This window comes from Oryza glaberrima, chromosome 8 (genome assembly GCF_000147395.1).
Source record: "Oryza glaberrima chromosome 8, OglaRS2, whole genome shotgun sequence".
Lineage (NCBI taxonomy): Eukaryota > Viridiplantae > Streptophyta > Magnoliopsida > Poales > Poaceae > Oryza > Oryza glaberrima.
In genome coordinates, this window is record NC_068333.1 from 2,218,868 (window position 1) to 2,236,936 (window position 18,069).

At 44.6% G+C, this 18,069-nt stretch overlaps 1 protein-coding gene across 2 annotated transcripts; it reads right to left on the reverse strand.

The window, feature by feature from the left end:
* Positions 1 to 242: 242 nt before the first annotated feature.
* LOC127781073 (uncharacterized) lies at positions 243 to 12,072 on the reverse strand. 2 transcript variants are annotated; one of them, XM_052307979.1, is made up of 10 exons: positions 11,463 to 12,072; positions 11,153 to 11,290; positions 10,941 to 11,071; positions 6,437 to 6,706; positions 6,228 to 6,358; positions 3,785 to 3,902; positions 1,172 to 1,261; positions 1,023 to 1,091; positions 851 to 928; positions 243 to 687 (listed from the first exon to the last, which is right to left on the reverse strand). In XM_052307979.1, exons 1-10 carry the CDS (start codon positions 12,025 to 12,027, stop codon positions 679 to 681), a joined length of 1,599 nt encoding a protein of 532 aa, XP_052163939.1. In that variant the 5' UTR covers positions 12,028 to 12,072; the 3' UTR covers positions 243 to 678. The 2 variants fall into 2 exon arrangements, with proteins under 2 accessions (XP_052163939.1, XP_052163940.1); XM_052307980.1 differs by lacking the exons at positions 243 to 687; positions 851 to 928; positions 1,023 to 1,091; positions 1,172 to 1,261 and adding an exon at positions 2,264 to 2,440.
* Positions 12,073 to 18,069: the final 5,997 nt, after the last annotated feature.

Here is an 18,069-nt window from a genome sequence, read left to right on the forward strand (position 1 = left end):
TCATGTTGACTATTTATTTACTAATCTATTAGAGATCACGTGATTACATTAGAAATTGAAACGAACCACAGGTTATTCATCCAGCCATGTAGATACATACGTAGCTGACATGTGTCTAACGGAGTCCTCCAATACATCTACTGATATTATGTAGCAGAACGTCGCTGATGGCACATCCGCGCGGCTGGATGTTGTGCCTGAGTTATATATGAAAAACAAAGTTGAGATTTAGTTAATGGCGCCAAGTTGACTTGCTATATATACGGAGCCACAGAGGGGGCATTGTCTTCTGTTAAGAGCGTAAGAGGCGCAGTACCACTCATCCTTACAAAATAGTATCGTGCAAAACATCATCATCGCTGGCAAGACTTGCCAAATTGTCCCAAAAAGCACAGAGGTTGCATCGCTGGCACTAAGGAATTGTTACCTTGCCAAACTGACTCGTCCCAAAATTCAAGGAGTACATTGCATCATACTATTTCCTCTATCTCAAAATAGGTTAACATAGTATAAGATAAGACATATTCTAGTACTACGAACCTGGACGTATAGTTGTCCATATTCGTAGTACTTGGATATGCCACATCCCGTATAAGGTTAACTTATTTTTGGGGCGGAGGGAATAGTATTCTAGGTGACTTCAATCCTCTACAACACCTCCAGTCCACATCATCATCATCAATCAACCTATATTGCAAAACGTTTGTCAGTTGCACAAATAATTTCCTTGTGCCTATGATGCAAATAATCCACAAATAATTTCCTTTGTGCCTATGATGTAACGGTTGATGATAACAATTATGGATAGCAGATAGTAGAGTAACGCTATACGGTAGTTTAAAGTACTTACTCGCCTGGAAGCATCAGAGAACTGTAGAGGGAAAGTTATGCTTTCTCTATACGAGTCCATCAGGTTGTGTACCTCAACCTTATAGAAAAAACAAAATTAGTTTCTATTTTTTTCCCTTTCAATACTAAAGAACCAAGTGGCTTTTTTTTTGCACATGTAGCTTTAAACGTACCTTGAGATCTGCTGTCAAGCGTATCCCTTGCAAATATCCCCAGCCAAGAGAAAGAAGATAGTTTTCCAACTGCTCAGTGTGTGTAAACATATATAAACCATACTATATTTATAGTAAATTGATAAATAAAGACAATGAGTTTTTATCACCTGAGGAGAAGTACAAGAATCGGTATCCTGAAAAACAATCACGTCTCCTCGTCTAATGCCAAGTGTCTCAGCAGTAGAATCAACATTCACCTATGAGGCCAACAGAGTCAAATGCTACTAGAAAAATATCTGGACAGAATAGTATTAGGCATCCTCAATGTTTAAGTTCCATAAGAGTCATATCTCATAAGATAAAACCCACAGGGCATATATCCTTTTGTCTATAGCACATACACAATGTTTATATATTCTCTTCTCTATATATCGAAATCTATGCAGATTAGCGTGCGATTAGCGAGGCCACGTGGCGCTGCGTGTTTCGTGCATACGCTCTTCCCGCGAAGGGCTAAAATGTAAAATATGATCTAGCGAAGGAGTAAAATGCAAAAAAATTAGCCTCTCGTCCTCTCCTGAAGGGTCGATCGACCTCATGCCTCTCCCCCTTCCAATCGATCTCATCTCGACGCCTCCCGCTCCCGGTAACAGCGTCGGCGAGCCAACGGCAGGGATCCCAGCCTACGGCATGACGCGGAGCGCGCACTGGAGGACGACGTGGAGCGCGACCGCGCCGAGGCCGCAGACGAGGAGGGCGAGCAGGACGATGGCATTGGTGTTGAACGACACGGCGACTGGACCGCCGCCGCCATGGCCGTTCTCGGCGGCCAGCAGAGCGCGCTTATCGGTCGTCGCCATGGCCGGCAGTGGTGAGCAAGCTACAGTGTAATGTTTGTTCAATTTATTTTCCTGAACGTGTGGTTGCTGATTTGCAGTGCGAACTGTGCATTCATGGTGTTCGATGAAATGACCAAGAAAGAATATATCTTGTTCTTTCTTAGAGTTGCATTTGATAGCACAGTTAGGACTATTTTGTTGGATAGTGTATTAATTGCTCTATTGCTACTACTACTTCTGCAGAAATCCAGGAGAAACACACAACTAGAAATTGCAGAATTTGATGCTAAGTTATGAAACTCTTATATGGATTACTAATCAGTTAAGTTATGTATTACTGATTCCATCGTAGCAGCAATCGAATTATACATGAGTTAGAGCTATTAGTATATATACAGTTAGAATAATCTGGAACAGAAATATTAATGCGCTAGAAGAACATAATCAGGAATGGTTCTTGACAAAACTCAAGTTTGATTTTTTTTTCTGAATACCCTTTCTAATAACATTTATAATCATGAAAATAATTCTGCATTGATACATAGTTTTTTCTTTGGTCTCAATCCTGCTCAGTAGTTTATTTCGAGAGTACTTCTCCTGACAAAAGAAAATGATCTATAAAAGTGGTGCAATTTACTGACATTTGCATCATAATTGGTTAGTGCGCTCATTGCAACTTGCAAGTGTTCTATTCAAGGGATTGTCCTGAGTATTACTTCAGAAATTTTGAAGTTGCGATCGATTGCAACTGTTCATGATGACCACATTCTTAAGTTAATACATCATGAGCTTGTTATATTTCTATCCACATTCTCTATATATGGAAAAAATAGTGTTATCTGAACATGTATTTTTGCGATTATCTGACAAATATATAAAGATAAAATATTTCCTGAAGAGATTTTTTTCTCTGTATCCCTCTCCCCATCCTTTTTGTTCTGTTGGGTGGATGTTATCACTTTGATGGGCCTATCAACAGTTTGTTCCATTATCATTTGAATGCACCCATAATAAGAACTAACGATTGACAAACAATAGTTTTCCTTTAGATCTGGAACTGCTGTTTCAATCTAAAAATAGTCATAGTTTTACTGCCATGTCTCTGATAGCTTTTGCTGTTGTGCCACTAGCCCACCAGAACAATCTGGCTTAACCTTGTCTCTTGCTCTTGATCTCCTTCTATAGTCAGTATAGGTCCAACTAATTTGTGTTCATCTCCTTATATTTCTAGGGATATGCAAGATACCAAAGATATAAATTGTTGCCGCCTACAAGGTGCTCGAAATCATGACCTCCGGATTTAAAATATGTGAAAGACTGTGGTTCTGAATTTTTTTTGTGTAACTACATTGTTGTGTTTCTTCTTTGTGCTGTAGCTAGAAGCTAGACTGGAAACGACTGTATTCTTTAAAAAAAAAAAAGACTGTATACAACTGTGGTAGTATCAAGCTTTTTTATCTTAGTGAATTCATGTAAATATATATTTATCTATGGTTCTATCCAGTTTTTTATGATTGTTCTTAAAGGGTAATAGTTACTTTTTTTTAGCAAAAGTGCCATGGAAGCTAATTTAGCTTAACTTGTTGCATCGGTTAATAACATCATTGAATATTTCATTTACCAACCTTTTATAGACATGAATTTTGGAAACTACTTAGCAAGTACACACGGGCTATAATAAGCGCGCCACTTGGCGCGCTAATTTTCTAGTATTGACCTAAAGCTGAGGCCTACTGAGGAAAAAGTCCTATTCACCCAGGTATTCGAAGTGCATGTTGCAAAGGCACAAAATATATATTTTTAAATTTCTTATGGTCTAGTCTTAAGCTTAAGGTTGCCAATAGCAAATATTCTCTCCTCGGCTCCTCTCCCAATGCATAATAACATAAACACTTTATTCATTAAGGTCACTTTTCATGCACATTGTGGATGTCCTTATACCTGGTTCACAACAAAACCACCGGTGACATTGTAGTCACGACGTAGTTCCTCCTGTGTGGAGACGTCCAGAAGTTCCACCGCCTCCAATTGCATGCCAAGGATGGGGCGAGCAACACGGCTGAAAATGAGTTATATTTAGTGCATCAGCTCCAAAACATAAACTATACAGCAATTTTTTTTGGCTAATCCAAATCCAAGTGCTCAAAAAGGAAAAAAAAAAAAAGGAAATAGTGCCTTGACATGTTGGTTTAAAAGACACATTGGTATAAGGCTGTATTGTCTGTTCCACACTACTATCAATATTTTTTCAGTATAAGAATGGGGAATTGCCTCCATACAATCAAATTTATTACATCTTGACAATATATACCGTCAAATCCTTTACCATTTATTATGAACATTAACTGGTTACAACAAAAGGATTCCATGATGGTCAGAAAACAAATAAGTAAAAGAGAGACATATGCCCCTAGCAGCCAAAGTTTGCTAGCATTCAAAATCACATAATTAATATGTATTGTGCCAGCGATCAATATAGTGCACTGAGCAGCAATGTGACAGCAGCAGTGAGTGTTGAGGCAGCAATGCATGGGGCTGGAATGGTAGTAAAATTTTGGGCATTAGGCAACAAGTGGACAGCAGTGGAACGTGATGGAGTTTTGCAACTGAAGCCAATTTATGGCTCGACATTTAGCAAAATGGGGATTACGGTTACTTTTGTGACAGTCTTGCACGCAAAGAAAAAAAAATGTAGTAAAGAGGAGTAGAAATCATGAAGATTGATGGCAGTGGTATAAGATTGGTGTTTCGGCAAGCATAAAAGAACACAAGATAAATAGGATGTTGGAACAGATTGGCCAGTGTAGGGACAATTTTCTCTAATAATAAGATGCATAAATTATGGTATAGTAGTATTGTACTGGGTCACTGCTACATTTTGTATGCTTTTTTTTTGTACTAGATTTGCCTTCCTAAATGCAACTAATCCCATATTTGAACATATGACATTATATTACAGAATCTAAGGATAGGCCCAACTTGAATGATCTAACAAACAAAGGGTAACATTAAAAAAATGCCAGACAGCTTTGCTATCCACCTATTGATGATGGTGTCACCCCCAACTTCATAACTTGTGCTCACCCTTTTAAATTCAATAAAACATTAAATACAACAATAAATATTTAAACAGATAAATGGCAAATAAAATAGTCTCAAATAAACTTTTGTGAACAAGACAGAAGATACTCGACAACTCTGCTATAACTTGATTTTTACTTTTGCCACTGCTGTTCACAGTGCATTTTTTCGCCACTCCATCTTCATTCACTAAAATGTATTGGAATGGAACCATGTTAATATGATCGTGTTCACTGATTCAATTTTTGTAGTTCTCAGCACGTGTTAAAATCACTAACCCAAAACATGGTTCTGTCCAACCGTGATGGTGATATACTCTACCTAAGTCCATAACCATCCCCATACCTCAACATTCATGTATGGCACAAAATTGCAGTGACCAATGAGCAAGCAGGATCACGTTCAAACGGTTATCATGAGGTCTCACCCAGTGTTCTTAAGGCAGAAAGGAGACGCAAGGCAAGCAACCACCGCCTTACGGCCAAGGCGAACAAGGCGTCAGGCAACATGACGCCATATAAAGCTGTGTAAACTAAAAATAATGCTTCAGCCGGTAGAGAGAGAGCGGGTCGAGGGAGGGAGGAGGAGGCTGATAGGAGCACCAGAGAGAGAGAAGACCAGCAGGGGGGGGAGGGGAGATGAAGAGGACTACAGCTGAGAGAGAGAGACCATTGCAGAGCCTCGTTGTGGATTGGTAGAAGAATCCCTAATAATCTCACTATGGGCTGACTGGTCCTTATGGGCTAGTATTCTCCTAAAGCTCTCGGCCATTGGATTTCTGTATCTCATGGAGCCGTTCATCACTACTTTACCTCCCCTGCCCTAATTCCTCTCATCCTTTCCTCCCGCGTACCATCCCTGCCGCTGCCGCCCACGCACATGAGCTTCACTGGCTTCAACACCTCCTCCTGCAGGCAATCCCTTTCCTGCTGCCAATATGTGGCCCAGATCACCTCCATGCCGGCCTGGATCAACTCTGCTCTTCATCATCGCTCCGTTTTTGTGTTGTGAAGCACCACCTTGTCATTGCTTGACCCCTTTTGGACATAAGGCTAAGTGACCTGACGCTTTGCCTCCCTGTGGTGCTCAGACGCCAAGGCAATGCGTCTTACCAACCATGATCTCACCAGGGATGATATAAACACCACAGAAAACTTTGTAGCACTTAAGAAAGTGCAAAATAGTGGACAGGATATTGACAATGGTAAAAGGTGAAAATGCATCATTAACAATAATAACTGTCTACAAAATCTATATAAAAATTTTGTGCAGATGACAATAAGAACAAAAAGGGAAGACAAACCTAAACTGAAGCCACATATCAATGCAAGTTCTGATCGTACTGACAGGGATAACAACTGGACTCGGGTTGTTAACAAGTGCAATTGCAACGAAATTGCCATCATGGTCAATCACTGGCCCTCCTGAAGCACCCTTCAATAAATAGATACCATGAAATTAAATCAAGAAAACAGAGCGAATTAGAAGCAGAAGATTATAATGCATCAGTACCTGAGGAATATCACAACTGAGGAACATGCAGTGATTGTTCCATAACATAGGATAATAAAGCCATGAGATCTTTCCATGCCTCACCATTAATGACATGCTCTCATCTCTGGCCAATACAAATACATCCATACCATAGTTTGTACTCGAACCAAAAGATAGGACCTGCAACTGAAAGTCTCCAAGGATCTCCAAAAGTGCAACACCATAGTGAACATTAAAGTGTAACAGTCTTCCTTCTGTGACAACCTTATTTGGCAAATGAACAGATAGCTGAAAAAAATGATATTAGATGAGATAAGGTTAACTTGTAAAAAAGGAACAATGGGTGAAAAGTAAATCATAAAAAATAGTATAAATATGCACACAAGCCTTCTCGTGTACACATGCACACCAACTAAAAAATATCACCAAAAATTCTAGAAAATTTTGTACATGTACTTTTAGTAGTATTGTCTACATGTAAAGTCTCATCTTCAAATTCATTATATACATAGGGAGCAACAAAAGAGACAAAATTATGATAGATTTATACTCTTAAAACTGTCAGAATTTTTATCTTTTTTGTTACGGCTAAAACATAATGATTTTGAGGTTAATACTTTACGCATAAGCATAATGCTATTGGAAGTACATGTGCATCTCTAGAATAGGCGAAACCAAGCACATAATAAGATGTTAAAACAGTGAGTAGCTAGTTAAGATTGTACAAGCCTCGAGCCTTCAACCCTTGATTTGTTTTGCAATCATGTTCATGCAACATATTGATCTATGATTATGAGTAGCCAATTAAGTGAAACATGCTTGCATTTGTAAATATGATCTTGATTTTCTTTAGATCGATGCAACACAATTACACAAAAAGGGCATTTTAGAGTATGCTTTTATTTTCTTGAAATTCAAGGTTTTGAGTAGAGGTCTAGAGTACCTGATGATCGATTTTAATTTTATGGTAGTGATTAGGACATGCTGAACTTGTAGTAGCAGATGTGTCGGGGGATTTTATATACCAGTTTTTTTTAGGTCAAGAGCATCAGTACATTTAGGAAAAATATATGGGGGGGGGGGGGGATTTCATATACCCTTTTTTTTTCTCTCACTGCATAAAGAGTGTAAATGCAATGCTATTTTCAGAGTGGTATACTAATCTTGTAGTAGCATTGTAGATAGCAATGGTCCATCACTCTAATATATATCTCACATCCATGGCAATTCTTGAGTGAATGCAAATTAAGTGATGCTCTTGCCATTCAATTTTGTATCTCACATCCATCAAAGAGCTGAATACAACAATTCCCCCCCCCCCCTCCCCCTCCCTTTGGAAACGGTACCACAAAAAATAAAAGGTATTAACATAAGGGAAGAAGTGGATGGCCACCAATTCACCCGTGGACCTGATTACTCCAATTGTAAATTCTATTAACACGGCAATCTGCAGGTCTGGAAAAGAAAGGGAACCCCACAATTATTTCAGTTGTATCCTCATTCTCAATTTCTGTTGCATCCTCTTTGATTACATTATTATGGTTAAATTTGCAGACTGGAAAGCTGAAGCCTAGCCATTTATTCATAGTTCTGATTTTCCTTCTTTACATAACATGGCAAGTGCTTACCAAGCAATCTAGATTTCTCTACATCTCCTAACATATTAAAAAGGGGCAATTGCTCATTTGACCCTATTGTGAAGCCTAACTACCAATTTGACCCTGCTTTTTAAGTTTGCTTATTTGCCCCTGTTTTTCAAAATTGAAGATTAAGGCTGACCCTATTCCGTAAAGACATGGTAACGGTGTTAACTCAGGAGCAAGTTATCCCTTTTGCCCTTGCTCATTTGACCTTATTATATCAAAAAAATTATTCATACCTTCTTACATATTTGTAACGAATTTGGTATAGTTTTCACAGATTTGAGATAAGTTTGAAAGATTTGGCTTTCAATTTGACATTATTATGGCAGATATCTTACAAAATTTTCACAGCATATTGCCCTATTTCGTTGATCCCAAATTGCATATAATGAAGAAAAACACAAGTATCAAAAATACCACTAGTTCTTTATCGTTCATGAAGCGTGATGTTTGTGTTGTTTTTGCTGCTATGCATGGTGTTCATTCAAAACCAAAATTGCAGGAAGCATGTGGGATCCACCTGCAACAGGTAGGAAGCCAATGCCGCCGCTGCCGTGCCTTTCGACGCTCTCACTGCCGTCGCAGTCCTCCTTGGCGTCATCCGGGCCCTCGACTCGCGCGACGACAGGGCCGTGGCAGACAAGGCAGATGGGCGCACGTGAACAGCCACCGGTCGACGCACTCCCTGTGGAACCCGTGCCCGCACGACAGCAGCACCCGCACCTCGTCACCAGCGCCATACTCCGCCAAGCACACCGCGCACTCACCGCGCTCCTCATCCATCGACGACGTCTCCTCATCGGCACCAGCGCGGGGCATCTGGACCACGTGAACCGGGCTCCCGTCGAGCGCGCGCTTGGTCTCCTCGGACGGCTCGGGCCGCATCGACGACATCTCTAGCACGCCGTCTCACCGCCACCGCTGCCCACCATCACAAGCAAGCGTAGAAGCCGATGAGCACGGTCGCCCCCTTCAAGAGTCGCCGCCGCCGCTCGCTTCGCGTGCCACCACCGATGCTCACTCGCTCCGAGCGCTGCCATCGCCGCCTCCGCTCGCTCTGAGTGGCGCTGCCGCCGCTCCCTCTACCTCGGCCTGCGGCAGCTCCCTCTGCACAGCCACCCCCTTCGAGCGTCACCGCTACCGCCACCGTCGCTCCTTTTGCTCCCTCCATGGAAAGCCTTGCGCCAAATGAAGTTGGGGATAAGGTTTGTGTAAACAGGGTTATTTTGGCCAATTCGCATGGTCAAATTTCTTTTTTTTTTCTAAATGGAACCTTAACGGTGAAGTGGACTTGTAAACTTGAAAAGCGAGGTCAAATTGGTAGCTAAGACTTCACAATAGGGTCAAACGGGCAATTGTCCCTATTAATAATTCTATATGGTTGTCCTGCTGTTCAACATAACGCATAATTACCTATTCTCATCTTAAACGAGTAGGGTATGCTTTATAGATTTCTTCACCAAATTTAAGGTAAAGAAGGTAGATACAGTTCTGTCGATTTGGTTCCATGCAGTCACTGTATATGCATATAGTTGCTTCGTGTTCCTCACTGATATTCTTGCTCCTGTTGCCTACTTCATGTTTACATTGTATCCGGTTGGCTACTAAATGATTACATTGTATACCTAAACCAATCGAATTTGTAGCCCATAATGCACCTTTGTAGATTTCTGCTTGCTTCTGGCCACAACAGACTCTTATAGCATTTCTAATGGAATCTGGCAGTTGCAATCTTTGTTTCTACATGATCTGCTTTCCATGCATCCAACATACGTAGGCTCATGCAGTGAATGCCATCCTACGAACCTCCAGGTTAGTGCCGTATTCTGTTGTGCACTATGTACAAGATGAACTTTGCTGTGGTGGTTGAATTACTCCAGTTCCCCGATGATGATGTTAGTGATCAGGTTAACCCAGAGCAGTCGATGGTGACTTACTGACTTCCCTGTTGGTTGTCACTACTGCAGTACTCTTTTACTACATTTCATGCATGCAGCACTAACAATATTGTTTACATGAAACTTTTAGATTAGTTTTTTTCCCTCATCAATAACACATGTTATATACTAATACTTATATTCCTTTCTTGGTGGTTCATTTTGTACTAATTTATCCTTCCAATTATATTCCATAGACACACCACAACCATTTGCAATTCAGCTAATTTGCTTCCCACCTCCCTGTATAGGAGTATGCATACCAATTTGCAGGTATTAACTTTTTGCCGCTTGTGAAATCCAGTTTAAAAGGTTGAGATTTATTCCACATGCTTTGTACTCTGGAATGATTTATTTTATTTATGAACAAATTATCCTGATCCCTGCAGCTCCATGGAAGATAAAACATAGGAAATCTGAGAAGAACATATTGTATATTCATATCCTCTTCTAGCATGTATGATGATCATTTTTTTTCTAGCTTACTAACTGTGTTGAATAGTATAGGGATGCCTCGGGGGCCAGTATACATAGGTTACATGGATTGGATCTTAAGTAAACTCAGAGAGATGGAGATGGAAACTAATCCTATCCTACCATAGCAAACCGGATACAATACGATCCTATCCATATACTCTAACAAACTGACATCTACAACTCCTACAAAAACACAATGTAATACAAGTTGCATGTGTACGATTCCAAATCCCAACTAGGCTAGCCTCAGGTTTGCTTTGTGTTGTTATAATTAAAATTCTAATGCCACTATGTTCTGAACCAATCTTGCAATTGTTCCATTCCAGATTTAATTGAAGAATATGGTGACAATTGGAAAGGATTTGTGAGGGTGAGTTGGGTCGTTTAAAGCACCTTCTGACATGATCAACTATAGCAATTTAAGATTTATAAAAAGGGAGCAATTTAAAGAAGTGAGTTATATACCATGAGTGTTGGGTCATGCAGTTCACCCTCAAAGTCACAAACAAGAGAAGCAGCTGTCAGGATCTTGGCACACTTGTTGACCCCATCCAAACCAACAACAATGCCAGTGCATTGAGAAACCAGTTCCCCATCTGCGCAAGTCATTCAATGGCATTTATCAATAGCTACGAGGAAGCGTGCATATAAATAGTATAAAGCTTAGATAATTTTACCAGGCTTTTTAGATTTAACACCAACAACGGAGCAAGCCACTCGCCCCACCATAGCTTTGTCTTCTGAGCTAACCACGGCATCAGCAGTACGGGGATCCTTAGGCTCACCCCTGAGAGTCGGGATATCCTTACGATGTGCTAACGAGGGGAAAAAAAGGAAGATCAGTGACCATCATTGATCAATCAGGGTTTGTGAATTAAGGAAGAACAGTGACCATCATTATCAAGCAAAGCAGCGGTGTGAAGTACTATAAAACAAAAGGTAGAAAGAAAGAAAGAAAGAAAAAGAAAGGATTGGGCGAGTGAGAACCTTGTTTTTCGAGCTTGCTGATCCTGCTGCACTCTGTCATCCAGTTTCCAACAGCACACATGTATTTATTGCTAAGAGTATGTTGGCCAGGCTGTAAGCTTGGGTAATCCGGGTAGCGAAGAGGAACCGGCCGGGAGGCCAAGCTTGTACCGGCGGCGGCGGTCGTTCCCCTCTCTTTTGTTCTGCTGGCCTTCTGAGGTGTGGTCTTTCTCGACTTCTTCAAAACCGAACCTGACGACGGAGACACAACCACTATCCTCTTGCTCTTCCTCGGAGTCGAGCACGCCGGCACTTCAGCCTCTGCCGTGACCCTGCCCCCGCCCCAGCCGCCGCCGCGTCCTCCTCCTCCTCCTCCTTGGCCGCCACCGACCCCGCCTCCTCCACCGCCGCCTTGAACGCCATCGCCGCCAGCAGAGTCAGACACTGTACTATCCAACCGCATGATCATCCTTCTAGTTCTAGATCGAGTCCATGTTCCGGTCGCCACAGGAGATTCTCCGGTGGCCGCATCCGTCGACGAACAGATCTTTCTGCGTGGCGCCGACCTCGGTTTTTTTGGTGGCATCGCCGCCTCTCGTGGCTAGAGCTGCGGCGGAGATGTGGTTGCTAGGGCTTGCTTTTCCATTTTTAGATTACAAAGACGAGGGATTTGTTGATGCTCACACCGCTGGGTCGCTCGGGAAGGTTCCAGAAGGCCTACCACGCACGGCCCGGCCCACGCGCGCTTGAACGCTACCAGATTACTGGGCCCATACAGCCATACTAGCTAGGAATAAGGTTACCGGAGGTCCCTCAACTTAACAGCGAGATTTTGAGATTTTTTTAGTCACTTAACTATAAAATCAGAAATATGTACTCCTAAACTACCGTTCACCAGAGGTCCCTCAGCAGTATTTTTGATCGGTTTTGTTGACATGGCATCCTAGTCAGCAAAAAAAATTAAAAAATTACGTGAGACCCACATGTCAGCTGCGCATTTTTTTCTTCTCTTTTCTTCTCCTTCTCTTTTCTCTTCTCTCTTCAGCGAGCGCGGCAGCCACAGGTGGAGCGGCGTGACAGGGTTCTCCTCCGTGGAGGCGGCGAGCACGGCCGCGGCGGCGACGACAAGTTCCCGGACCCGGAGCCAGCAAGTTGCCGACTCTGACGCGGCAAGCAGCGGGCGAGCGCGGCTGGAGCAGCGTCAGTAGGCGAGCGCGGTTGCGGTGGCGGCGAGTGGCGGGCGAGCGGCAGCAGGCGGCGGCGCGTGGCCGGAGCAGGCGGAGGGGTGGCGTTGGCGGCTACAGACGGCGGAAAGCGGCAGTCTGGGCTCGGGGACGTGAGGAGAAGGAAGCGCGAGCACCGGGGCCCGAGACGCGTGGGGAGCTGGTCACGCAGCGCGGGGACGTCGTCGGGGCCGAAGAGGAACCTGCGGTGCACGAGCTCGTCGCATGGATGGAGCTTGTCGCTGGCCTCGTTGGACGCCGGCTCATACTCGGGGTGGTCGTACGCCGGACGCGGCGGGTGGCGCGCATCGAGGGGCTCGCTTGCCCACACCTTGCACGAGCTCGCCAACGGCCTGCAAGCCGCCACACCACAGCCTCGTTACCTACATGCATGGCATCATGAAGACATGAACACGTAAGTCGCGTACAAATGGTGCAAAATTTGCAAAGTTTATTCAAGTTTTATGACGACGTACTTACCTGCACGTAAAGTAGTGGTCGGTCGGTGACGACGGCGGAGTTGCTCTCCGGTAGGGTCAGGAGTTCGCCGGCGCAAGGGATCGACGGGCACAGCGAGTCACCGAACTCCTCTAGCAAGACGTCGGCGTCGGCCTCGACGAACGCGGAGAAGGCCAATAAGGAAGTCCACCGCGTCCTTACACGCCTCCGCGTACAGCACGTGACGCGAGCACCGGCGCCAGCGTTGTGTCGTTCACCGCGGCGGCCATGCCGGTCTGGTCGTGTCGTTCGCCGTCTGCAAGCACGTAGTGCTCCTAACTATCAATAATTATGTCCACATTTTTATTGATGGGAGCGATCAAGGAGAAGCTGACGGTGAGCTTGGCGGCGACGCAGGCGCAGTAGCAGCATCTGGGTGGCGGCGAGGAGCGCGCGATGGAGAATACGGCGTTGGTGTAGCAGCCGCTGCTCCGGCTGAACATGCTGGCTCCGGGTCCGGGAACCTTCCATCGCCGCCACGGCCGTGCTCGTCGCCTCCACGGAGGAGAACCCCGTCACGCCGCTCCGCGTCCGCTTGTGGCTGCCGCGCTCGCTGAAGAGAGAAGAGAAGGAGAAGAAAAGAGGAGAAAAAAATGTGCAGCTGACATGTGGGCCCCACGTAACTTTTTTTAAAAAAATTGCTGACTAGGATGCCACGTTAGCAAAACCGGACAAAAATACTGTCGAGGGACCTCCAGTGAACGTTTTGAGAGAGTTTAGGGGTACACATGTCTGGTTTTGTAGTTAAGGAACCTCAAAAAATCTCGGTGTTAAGTTGAGGGACCTCCGGTGACCTTATTCCTACTAGCTAGGAGTAACTTCACTTTGACTCCCTCAACTAGCTACCGAATCTGATTCGTATCCTTAAACCGCAATACCAGATATATCGACCTCAAACTATTAAAACCGATGCAATTTAACTCGCTTGACGTTTTTGCAGGGTGGTTTTGCTGACGTGGCACCTACATGGCAGTGTTGATCTGGCCTATGGTGTTGACGTGGCGCTTAGGTGGCATTAGAATTAAAAACATATATGTGGGCTCCATTCGTGATTCACACACACAAAAATGTGGGGCCCACCGAAATGTGGGACCCACGTGTCATCCCCTCCCTATCCTTTTTCTCCTCCTCCCTCTCTCCCGTTTCTCTGGAAAAAAATTGTATGGCACCCGGTGCCACGTAGCATTTGTAGCACCCCTCCTGGATTAAAGACACATGGTTACACACGAATCTCAAAGCAACTTCATCTTCTTCCTCGCTTTTTCTGTTCGCCAGCAAGATGAATCATGCCTCTATCTATCTTATCCTAATTTACAAGCATGGAATTAATACTCCTTCACATCTAATCCGCAATACAGAATCGCGTAGGATGTTGTTACTCTCGCTGTACGTATCCGGGCAGCCCGGCGACATGTCACTATATCACCGGAGATCGAGATCGCCCGTCTTCTCCGTCTAACCGGCCATCTCGTTCATCAGACGACGTGGAGCCATCTACTCGTAACTCTTTCCTAAACCTTGTTAATTCATCAATAATTTTTTAGCTCCGTGACTTCTCAAGAACGATGAAAATACATGGAGACAAGATTGTAGTAGTTAATTGCTTTAGGGGGAAATTATACGGGATAACTTCTTTAATTACCTCACTTGATCTCCAGTCAACCTAAACAAATGTGCAAATATGAAATTATTCCCGATCTGCAAAAATAAAGTAACGAGGATTCACTTCATGCATGTGTAGCATTGACAAGGTAATTTGGATGGTGGATGTAGGGACTCAATCTGTCTGTCGCCGCCGTAATGCAGATTTATACATGGGATCAGGTCATCAGGAGAAGAGAGACGAAGGATCCTGATCTGATCCCGTTCAATGGGGATTAGGAGAGGAAGAAGAGAGGAGGTGACTTTGAGATTGCTATGTAGCCACGTGTCTTTAATCTAAAAGAGGTGCTATAGATGCTATGTGGCACCGGGTGCCATACAATTTTTTTCCCGTTTCTCTTCCTCTCACTTCGCTCGTCTCCAGGGGGCAGGATCTGGAGCGACGGCGGTGGCGAGGGTCGGAGCGGCAGCGGCGATGGAGGCACGGCGTCGAACTTCTCCTGTACGGCAGCATCATCATCGGCCGGTGCTGCTGCTCAACCGGGGTTCATGTATGGCCGCATCCTCATCGCCCTCGCTCGCCAGATCAGGGAGCGCTACACCCGGCCTGGCGCCATTGCCAAGCAGGCCGTGTCGTCGGTGCTGACGATGTACTCGTTTATGGCAGAGTGGACCACCATGGCTCAGTTCTTGGCGGAGCCGTGTCTTGACGGCCGGCGACAAGCCGGCAAGCACATGGACGCACGTCTTCACGGGTCGCCACGGCGAGAGATCCCCCATGTATACATATACAAGGACATCGAAACATACATCTTAGCAGCATCAACACAGATCAATCGATCACAAGAGTAGTAAGCTAGCTACCGCACCAATAGTTAATAAGACATGGCCGGCGGCAAGAAGGCGGCGGCGACGACGGCGGCGGTGGTGGTATCGTTGTCGGCGCCACCGCCGGCGGCCGCGTCCGGTGCGCCGCTCATGGTGTGTGCGTGGACGCGGACCGGATGGTGGCGGATTGGGGGTCGTACTGCAGGGCCAGGAGCAGGGAGCGTGCACAGCGGCGGGTGTTGGTGGAGCCCGACGATCTGGAGGAGGAGTTCAACGCCGTGCAGCCGCCGCCGCTCTGGCCCTCACTGCCGACGCCGCTCCGGATTCTGTCGGAAGGAAGAGAAACAGAGAGAAGGATAGGGAAGGAGCTGTGGGTCCCACATGTCGGTGGACCTCACAAATATGTTTTTGTGTAACGAATGCGGCCCACATATACGTTTTTAATTCTAATATCACCTCAGCGCTACGTCAACACCATAGCCCAGGTCAACACTGCCACATAGGAGCCACGTTAGCAAAACCACCCTCCAAAACTAACAAGGGAGTAAAATTGCACAGGTTTTAATAGTTTAGGGTCGATATATCATGTATTGCGGTTTAAGGATACGATCAGATTTGGTTACTAGTTAAGGGAGTCAAAGTGAACTTATTCCTACTAGCTACTAATGGGTATTTTTTAGAGATAAATCTATTCTACACCCCTTAACTATTAGGCTTGTCTAAACAACACCCTCAACTTCAAAACCGGATACTTAGCACCCCTCAAATATTAAAACCGTCTAATTTAGCACCCACCCCTCCCCCGTAATGTGGTTTTCGCTGGATTAAAGTTGTTTTTGCTTATGTGGCATGTCTAGTCAGCAAAACCAAAATTAAAAATAATGTGAAGCCCACATGTTAGAGTCCTGTTATCTTCTTCCTCCTCCCCTTCTCTCCTTTTCTCTCTCTCCTCGTGCAAGATCGAGCTTGAGCTGATGAGCTCTGCCCTACGCTAATGATGTTAGAGTTAGTGTCGAATATATGTACGTAGTCGATTACAATTTAAGATTTGGAGTTGTACTAGGTATAGGAATAGAGTAAGAGTCGGACTCTATCTTATTATCTCTCTTAAATAGAGAGGCACACCAGTTGTAACCGCAAGGTGACAGTAGCATAAATGTGGGTACAGTCCGGAGGCATAGCTATTGAAGGGTCATAGATACCCGAATATGCTAGATCGGGGAGGAGCACCTGTAATCAGAGCCCCCGGTGATGTAGGCTTCGGCTAAATCTCGTTAACAAATATTGTGCCTCAGCGTCGTCTTCATGTTTGGATCTTCTATGGTATTTTCTTTCGTGTTTGTTTTCCGATGTGATTTCAGTCCGGTTTTATAACAAGTGGTATCAGAGCCTGCGGGAGATACAAGGTAGAGGTACGAGGGAGGTGCCCCACCCCGCGCCAGGTTGCACACAGCGACACATTGTCCGGGATAGGGCATGGTGCAAGGTGGAGCACGACGTCGATTAGCGGAATTTGATCAATAGGTCGAACACTTTAAGCGGTAGCCTGAACTATTCGATGGTTGCTTTCAACAGGGAGATGACCAGATGTGGTGCTCACGTTGATGGTGGTGGCAGCGATTGGCAATCCAATCGGTGGTGTTGAACAATTTGGGCGGGTGGTTCAGGCTTTTCGATGAGTTGTGGTTGACAGGGAGGTGGCCAGACATGGCACTCGGGTCGATTGGCGGCTGGCGAAGACGACGCGGTTGGCGGCGTGCTACACGGAGACGGTGTGGCGGCAGGGTGTGCAATTATTTGTTGGCGATGAGTACAAGGTGTAGCATAGCTCGTACATGGGTACGAGGACGGCAACTAGGCTGTGTTTGCATCCCCATGTTCCCAACCCATCTCCCTCGTTTTCCACGCGCACGCTTTTCAAACTACTAAATAATGTGTTTTTTTAAAAAAGTTTCTATACGAATGTTGCTTAAAAAATTAAATTAATCTATTTTTTTAAAAAATAGCTAATACTTAATTAATTACGTGTTGATGGACCGTTTCATTTTCCGTGCAGAATGGATTAGTTTCCATCAATGGAATCCGAACACAACCGTAGGATTAGTTCCGGAATACAGAAGGATCGGAGCTTTTGGAGGAGCGTGCGCGGTATGGCTGCGGCAGCAAGCCGTGAGGTGCAGCATGCACAACGGCAAACTACAGAGTCCAAAGCAAATGCTGGATGCACAAATTTGCCATTGGTCACATGCAGTGACGCACGGAAGACAGCCAAGAGCATTGGGCATTAAATAATGCATGTCTGCATGTAGATATTAATTAATTATATGCAATTGGGTGTTTTGCATGTATGCATGTGTGTGTTGGCAGGAAACAGGCGCATGAAAAAACCAAACTTAAGTACAACGAATTTAAACATATACTATAATGTGTACTAGGTTAGCTTTTTTAAACGGAGGGAGTAAAGGTGAAGCACGTAA